This window comes from Ranitomeya variabilis, chromosome 5 (genome assembly GCF_051348905.1).
Source record: "Ranitomeya variabilis isolate aRanVar5 chromosome 5, aRanVar5.hap1, whole genome shotgun sequence".
NCBI classification, from domain to species: Eukaryota; Metazoa; Chordata; class Amphibia; order Anura; family Dendrobatidae; genus Ranitomeya; species Ranitomeya variabilis.
The window spans coordinates 300,249,197-300,257,958 of record NC_135236.1 but is presented as its reverse complement, the minus strand read 5'-3'; the positions used below and the strand labels follow the sequence as shown (position 1 = coordinate 300,257,958).

Sequence of the window (8,762 nt, the reverse complement as noted above, 5' to 3'; positions counted from 1 at the left end):
TCACACAGGATAGGATTAGATACACGGCTCAGCAGTCAGTATCACACAGGATAGGATTAGATACACGGCTCAGCAGTCAGTATCACACAGGATAGGATTAGATACACAGCTCAGCAGTCAGTATCACACAGGACAGGATTAGATACACAGCTCAGCAGTCGGTATCACACAGGACAGGATTAGATACACGGCTAAGCAGTCGGTATCACACAGGACAGGATTAGATACACGGCTCAGCAGTCGGTATCACACAGGACAGGATTAGATACAAGGCTCAGCAGTCAGTATCTAATCCTCTCCTATGCACTCCTCTCCCCCCTGCGTGTCTTTCCCCATTGTGGTTTATTATTTTTGCTGTGGGAGATGAGGGAGTCGAGGATTACGCATTCGGTATGGTTTAAAAAAGATTAATAAAGGACTTTATTCTGTCCGAGTCTTTATTTACAATACAACTATAGGATTAGTAATGGATGGGTGCCTTATAGACGCCTCTCCATTACTAAGCCGTGGGCTTGATGTCACCGGACAATATGAATGTGACATTAACCCCACAAATATGAACCCCACTTGCTACCGCTACAGGGCAAGTGGAAATTGCCAGGCAAAGCGCTAGAAAAGTCGCATGTAAAAGGCGGCTGAGAGCTGATGTTTTTAGCCTGGGGGGGGACAGTATCCATGGCCCCTTCCTAGGCTATTAATGTAAGCCCGCAGCTGTCTGCATAATATTTGATGGTTATTAATTATAGGGGGCCCCACGTCTTTTTTTTGGGGGGTGTCCCCCATTTTAATAGCCAGTAAAGGCTATAAGTATACAGTTGGGAGCGTGTGAGTGTGAGCACACCCTCCCACCCATGGACCAGTACACTGCTCTCCTGAAATACTGTGCTCTTGTCACCCTGCTCCCTCCACCATACGTCTCTCACCTCCCTAGAGCAGCACAATACCATATGGATCACGTATAATGCCGCTATATATATATTTATCACATATTACTCCCATAAAGACCACACATTATGCCGGGATATTATAATATATATAATATCACACATTATGCCGCCAAGTATTGTGTGATCTATGTGACGGTATTATATGTGATCTATATGGCAATATTATGTTTGATCAGTGTTGTGGAATGATGTAAAAATTAAATGACGGTGGTATATGAGAACTATATTGTGGGATTATGTGTGATCTATGTGGAAGTATTAGGTGAGAATTATATGGCGGTATTATGTGTGATCTATATGGTGGTATGTGAGAACTGTATGACAGTATTGTGTGATCTATTTGATAGTATTGTGTGTGTGATCTATATGGCGGTATTATGTGAGATCTATATGGCGGTATTATGTGAGAACACTATGACCGTATTATCTTCAGAAAGCGGGCCCATTCTATGGTGGTTCTGGCTGAGCACCTGCACGCGGGTCTGGGGTAATAGAGGGGCAGCATGACCTCCAGTTAGGTGCAGTCAGGGCTGGTGAGGCAGCTGAAGAGAGGGGTCTCATTTTTATCGTTACTATATGGCTACATTTCCTTCCCAGCGTCACCCCGGACTGCGTCTGTTGTCTCACTTTCACACATCGCCAGGACAGGATGGAGAAGACAGGATCTGAGGAGGGGAATGGGGTCTTTGCATGCAGAGTCTGGATCAGAACAGGCCATGAATCCGCAGAAATGTTTCCTGGATTTCTGAGGAGACGGTCCATCCACGTGTATAAAAGACAGCGTTCTATGTACAATCCCTGGCTGCTCCGCGCACTGAACAGGGTGCCCCCCATAGACCAGCACACTGCTCTCCTGAAATACTCTGTGCTGCTGTCACCCTGCTCCCTCCACCACATATCTCCCAGAATCCTTGCTGCCTGCCATCCTCGGTGACTGTCTACTTGTCAGTATAAGGCTACTTTCACACACAGCATATTTGCTGCGTATTTTTACGCGCGCGTATTTTGCTGCTGCTTTACCTGCGTTTTTTTACGCAGGCAAAAAACGCAGCTGCTTTCACACACTGCGTTTTTTGCTGCGTTTTTTGCAGCTGCGTTTTTTTCAGCATTGTGTACTGAAATTAAAGTTTGTTTGAAAAAAAAAAAGGGGGAAAAAAAAAAGAGTCATTGAGGTCATTTCCTGTCTTTATGACTCAGAATACAATACACACTGGAGTTAACACTGGAGTTTTCCGGTACTCCACATTGTTTGCTGTACGTTATTCCTGACACTCCTGTGAGTTCTTCTACCATAGATATACACTCACCGGCCACTTTATTAGGTACACCATGCTAGTAACGGGTTGGACCCCTTTTGCCTTCAGAACTGCCTCAATTCTTCGTGGCATAGATTCAACAAGGTGCTGGAAGCATTCCTCAGAGATTTTGGTCCATATTGACATGATGGCATCACACAGTTGCCGCAGATTTGTCGGCTGCACATCCCAAAGATGCTCCATACAAGGCAGGATGGATCCATGCTTTCATGTTGTTTACGCCAAATTCTGACCCTACCATCCGAATGTCGCAGCAGAAATAGAGACTCATCAGACCAAGCAACGTTTTTCCAATCTTCCACTGTCCAATTTCGATGAGCTTGTACAAATTGTAGCCTCAGTTTCCTGTTCTTAGCTGAAAGGAGTGGTACCCGGTGTGGTCTTCTGCTGCTGTAGCCCATCTGCCTCAAAGTTCGACGCACTGTGCGTTCAGAGATGCTCTTAGGCCTACCTTGGTTGTAACGGGTGGCGATTTGAGTCACTGTTGCCTTTCTATCAGCTCGAACCAGTCTGCCCATTCTCCTCTGACCTCTGGCATCAACAAGGCATTTCCGCCCACAGAACTGCCGCTCACTGTATTTTTTTTCTTTTTCGGACCATTCTCTGTAAACCCTAGAGATGGTTGTGCGTGAAAATCCCAGTAGATCAGCAGTTTCTGAAATACTCAGACCAGCCCTTCTGGCACCAACAACCATGCCACGTTCAAAGGCACTCAAATCACCTTTCTTCCCCATACTGATGCTCGGTTTGAACTGCAGGAGATTGTCTTGACCATGTCTACATGCCTAAATGCACTGAGTTGCCGCCATGTGATTGGCTGATTAGAAATTAAGTGTTAACAAGAAGTTGGACAGGTGTACCTAATAAAGTGGCCAGTGAGTGTAGAGTGCCTTCTATTCAGCAGTTCCCCTCGTAGTATATCTGATTTCTAGGGGGTGTCCTCTATTCATGGCAAGTGGGTGTTATGTAATGTGTATTTTTTGCCATGGTCGACAAATCAAAGAAGCAGACTACATCATAGTTAAAAGTTCAAATATTTATTTGTAGTAACTGTCAAAATTGAAAAACTTTTCTAATAAAATTGAGAATAGAATGATTTGGTTTTTTTTTTTGTTATTAACAAAATTCAACACGTAAACACTGTAAACATCCCCAAAATGGGATTATAAACCTGTGGATGTCCAAGTCCACTCATTAATTGCCGCCAGGAGGGCATGCTTCCAGCTTTCATTAGTATTGCGCAAGGCCCTTTCCTCGTCACCATTGACGGTGAGTCATTCGGCACTTGCGCAACACTTATCAGAGCTGGAAACATGCCCTCTTGGCGGAAACTGAGGAGTGGACTTGGACATCATGGCGTTTTAAACATGAAAAGCAACATTATGCCTACTGGTCCTCATATAGGCTTTGTGAATATGAGTAGTAGCTCCAGTCTGGATAACATCCCCAAAATGGGATTATAAACCTGTGGATGTCCAAGTCCACTCATTAATTGCCGCCAGGAGGGCATGCTTCCAGCTTTCATTAGTATTGCGCAAGGCCCTTTCCTCGTCACCACTGACGGTGAGTCATTCGGCACTTGCGCAACACTTATCAGAGCTGGAAACATGCCCTCTTGGCGGAAACTGAGGAGTGGACTTGGACATCATGGCGTTTTAAACATGAAAAGCAACATTATGCCTACTGGTCCTCATATAGGCTTTGTGAATATGAGTAGTAGCTCCAGTCTGGATGGTGTTCTTCAGACTGGGCTACTACTCTGGATGTTGGTGCACCTGCAGCAGCACTTGGAGCAGATGGCAGAGGTCTATTGAATGCTGCTGCAGGTGCAAGAGGAGTCGGCGTCGGTGGATGCCAGATGTGGTTTAGTGAACAAACCATTTCTTCAAAGGTTGGATTTATATGCGGATACTTCTTAAAACATGTCACCGCCATTGAAATATACGTCATGCAGGAGTCCTGGACCTCGGGGGACAGAGTACGCATTCTGGAAGCTAGAGTGGTTCCATATGCTGAGAATTGATCCTCTTCAGGTTGGCGATCAATTAGAGAAATTGCCCTTGCCAAGGCAGCCGTCTCCTCATCCTCCTTTGAAGAGCCTCTTTTCCTCTTCCTCTGTGTTGAGGCTGGAGGTGGAGGTGGTGTTGGTGGCGGTGGTGGCGGCGGCGATGCCAATGAACTAGTCTCGGAGAGGGGCAGATCATCATTTTGGGTAGAAGGGTCAGGCCTTGGCTCATTTGGAAGAGAGCTGGTAGCAGGCTGTGAAGCATGTTCATACACTGGAGTTGTTGCTGTGGCCGGGATTTCGGTCATCGGCTGGACATTGCCTATGGTTCTGTAAAGAGAAACATCAAAACAATAGTTTTAATACATTTTATTTTCTATTCAAAATTAAAGACGTTACTGATACTTACGGTCGGTAATGTAGACTGCCGCTTAAAAATTGGAGTTCCTGTTCAAAACGCCCTTGAGAAGCAGGTGCCGCAGAGCCACTTGGTGCTTCTGACCGTGACCGTGTAAATCTGTCCCTCACCGACCTCCAGCGGGTTCTCAAGGCTGAAACTAAAAAGTGAAAAATTGAACCTATTAATATACTATTCAACTACATACAGACAAGAAATTCAAAAATACTCCTCCAAAATGGAAAATATTTACCAATTTCTTTTTGCCGCTCCTTTGTGTATGACTCGTACAGGGGATAGAGGGTGACACAGACCTTGTGCCAGGAAGCAGTTTTTGTATATTTGTTGGAAAACTCCCGGCACCCCTTATCCCAAAGACATGGGAAGTTTTGAACCTAAAAAAGGTAAAACATTAACTACTAGTTATACACACAAAATTTGACAAACTTGATAGAGGCAGAAAAAGTAACACAGGCTGCTGAGGAATGACAACCCCAACTGCTTGTTATTACCTTCACACGCATACGGGACACACACGCACAGGGGACACACATGCACAGGGGACAGAAAATCCGGTGAAGAGCGTTTTTTTAATAAATATTTTGCTAGGTTTAAAACTAAATTGGAAATAAATAGGGATTCAACGCAGGGCGCAGAGAACGCAGCAAGTTGCGTATCTAAGTGCCACGTATCACGTATTTCGGTGCCACGTGCCAAGTATTTAAGTGCCACGTGCCACATATTTCAGTGCCACGTGCCATGTATTTCAGGGCCACGTGCCACGTATTTCAGTGCCACGTATCAAAGTGCCACGTGCCACATATTTCAGTGCCACGTGCCACGTATTTCAGGGCCACGTGCTACGTATTTAAGTGACACGTGCCACGTATCAAAGTGCCACGTATCACGTATTTCAGTGCCACGTATTTAAGTGACACGTATCACGTATAAGTGCCACGTATTTAAGTGCCACGTGCCACGTATTTAAGTGCCACGTATGTAAGTGCCACGTATGTAAGTGCCACGTGCCACGTATGTAAGTGCCACGTATGTAAGTGCCACGTATGTAAGTGCCACGTATGTAAGTGCCACGTATGTAAGTGCCACGTGCCACGTATGTAAGTGCCACGTATTTAAGTGCCACGTATTTAAGTGCCACGTATGTAAGTGCCACGTATGTAAGTGCCACGTATGTAAGTGCCACGTGCCACGTATGTAAGTGCCACGTATGTAAGTGCCACGTATGTAAGTGCCACGTGCCACGTATGTAAGTGCCACGTATGTAAGTGCCACGTGCCACGTATATAAGTGCCACGTATGTAAGTGCCACGTGCCACATATTTAAGGACAATGGCTCCTGCAGTGCATCACTGAGGTTACTATAGTTCACTGGTCTCACTTTATGGCAAAAAGCTGCGTGGGAACTTTCTCATACAGCATGCCATAAAGTGAAACTAGGGACTATTTTCTCACAGGGGCGTAGGAATACATTGTGGGGAATACATTGTGGAAGGATACCTTCCTCCCCTCATTGTCTTCCTGGTGCCCCTGGAGAGTGGTTGCATCAGCAGATGCTCCTGTTCTCCACGGGAGATCGTCGTGGGACACTCGTTTTAATTGGATTTCTGCGGATCAGGGAGTATATTGGTTGTTTATTATTTTAATATTTTTTATGACACTGGCTTCGGGGATCAAAGTGACAAGTGATGGTGAGTATGTAATGTATGTTATATGTACTGTATGTCTGTATGTATGTACTGTATGTCTGTATGTATGTATGCGCATGTCGTCGCATGGCGCCGCATGGCGCATGTCGTCGTACGCCGTCGCATGGCGCATGCAGTCGCATGGCGCATGCCGTTGCGTGGCGCATGTCGTCGCATGGCGCATGCCGTTGTGTGGCGCATGACGTCGCATGTCGTCGCATGGCGCATGTCGTCGTACGCCGTCGCATGGCGCATGCCGTTGCGTGGCGCATGCCGTCACATGGCGCATGCCGTTGCGTGGCGCATGTCGGCGCATGGCGCATGTCGTCGCATGGCGCATGTCGTCGTACGCCGTCGCATGGCGCATGCAGTCGCGTGGCGCATGCAGTCGCGTGGCGCATGTCGGCGCATGTTCTGTATGTGTGTATGTACTGTATATGTGTGGGTTTTTTTTTTTTTTTTTTTTTTTTACATTCAACACATTAGCCGGATGATGGGACTACTACTGTCCCATCATTGGCTACTGTGTCACTGACTGTCACTGTAGCAGGCAGAGCCCGATGGGACTTGTAGTCCCATCGGACAATGCCTGCACACAGAGACACACACACACACACCAAAGACCACCCCACCCCCCGCAGCAGACCCAGCACATACCCATACATACACACGGGGGGCGGGGGGGGGGGACACGGCACACACACAGGGCGCACACGGCACACACACAGTGGGGGGACACACGGGGGATACTTACCGTCTCGATCAGCAGCCCCACGTTTATGGTCATTCTGTTGAATGACTCCATGCTGCTTCACTGGGGGGGCGGGGGCTTCCCTCTTCCTGTCCGACGTCACGTCCGGTCCTGGGTGTCAACCCCTCCGTACAAAGACGCCAACACCCAGGACAAAGGCGCTGTGTGTGCACGTTAATATGGGGCCCTATGGGGATACGCAGACACGCCGCTGCGTAAAGAATTGACATGTCAATTCTTTTTACGCCGGCGTGTTTGCAGACAAAAGCGCCGCGTTTTTTTGCGGTGTGTCTGAACGGCAAAGTGAATTTCTCATTCACTTTGCCGGCAGACGAAAATGACATTGCGCATTTTTGAAAAGCGCCCGCAAAATAGCGCTCAAAAATGCGCTATGTGTGAAAGTAGCCTAAGGCTGCGGTCACACTAGCAGTATTTGGTCAGTATTTTACCTCAGTATTTGTAAGCCAAAACCAGGACTGGGTGATAAATACAGAAGTGGAGCATATGTTTCTATTATACTTTTCCTCTAATTGTTCCACTCCTGGTTTTGGCTTACAGATACTGAGGTAAAATACTGACCAAATCCTGCTAGTGTGACGGCAGCCTTACTCTGCAGTCACCAACAAAATGGCTGCTCACTGGGTTCCTGAATTCTCTCATCCCTTAGCAAACACATAGAAGGGAAGGAGAGGAGTGACATCACACACGTCAGCAGACTCCGCCCATAATTACTGCAGTGCAGTAATGTGAGCTAGTTGTACACTAGGTTTTTCTGAAATTTCAGCAGCTGCTCCCCCTAGTGTTTAAAAGTGGAAATTCCAAAACTTTTCAAATTATTTTTCATATTTTACTAAATTATAAACAAATGAAAATATTTTTTAAGAAAATTTAAACATTAATTCTTTACATTTTTACAATTGCTGTAAAAAAAATTTTTTGGATGGCACCTTCCCTTTAAAGCTGATCAAGAGAATGCCAAGAGTGTGCAAAGCAGTCATCAAAGCAAAAGGTGACTACTTTGAAGAACCTAGAATATAAGACATTTTCAGTTGTTTCACACTTTTTTGTTAAGTATATAATTCCACATGTGTTAGTACATAGTTTTGATGCCTTCAGTGTGAATGTACAATTTTCATAGTCATGAAAATACAGAAAAATCTTTAAATGAGAAGGTGTGTCTAAACTTTTGGTCTGTACTGTATATATATATATATGGGATAGAGAGAAACTCAATATGTAGATATATAGTCCATCTACATATAGAGTTACAGTAAAGCACCATCAGATTGTATGCATACTGGTGTAAACCTCTGTGTATCGATGTGTAAAATCAGTCATTGGTAATGGGTAGTGTTGAGCGATACCGTCCGATACTTGAAAGTATCGGTATCGGAAAGTATCGGCCGATACCGGCAAAGTATCGGATCCAATCCGATACCGATACCCGATACCAATACAAGTCAATGGGACTCAAGTATCGGACGGTATTCCTGATGGTTCCCAGGGTCTGAAGGAGAGGAAACTCTCCTTCAGGCCCTGGGATCCATACAAATGTGTAAAAGAAAGAATTAAAATAAAAAATATCGCTAGTGCAGCGCCCCAGAGTCCTGGTCGTTGCAGTGCTGTGGCTTCGCCGCTAA

At 45.7% G+C, this 8,762-nt stretch overlaps 1 protein-coding gene across 1 annotated transcript; it reads right to left on the bottom strand.

Annotated features, from left to right (window-relative positions):
* Positions 1-3,537: 3,537 nt before the first annotated feature.
* LOC143773631 (uncharacterized) lies at positions 3,538-5,057 on the bottom strand. Its single transcript, XM_077261028.1, has 3 exons — positions 4,919-5,057; positions 4,678-4,825; positions 3,538-4,598 (listed from the first exon to the last, which is right to left on the bottom strand). Exon 3 carries the CDS (start codon positions 4,574-4,576, stop codon positions 3,944-3,946), a length of 633 nt encoding a protein of 210 aa, XP_077117143.1. The 5' UTR covers positions 4,577-4,598; positions 4,678-4,825; positions 4,919-5,057; the 3' UTR covers positions 3,538-3,943.
* Positions 5,058-8,762: the final 3,705 nt, after the last annotated feature.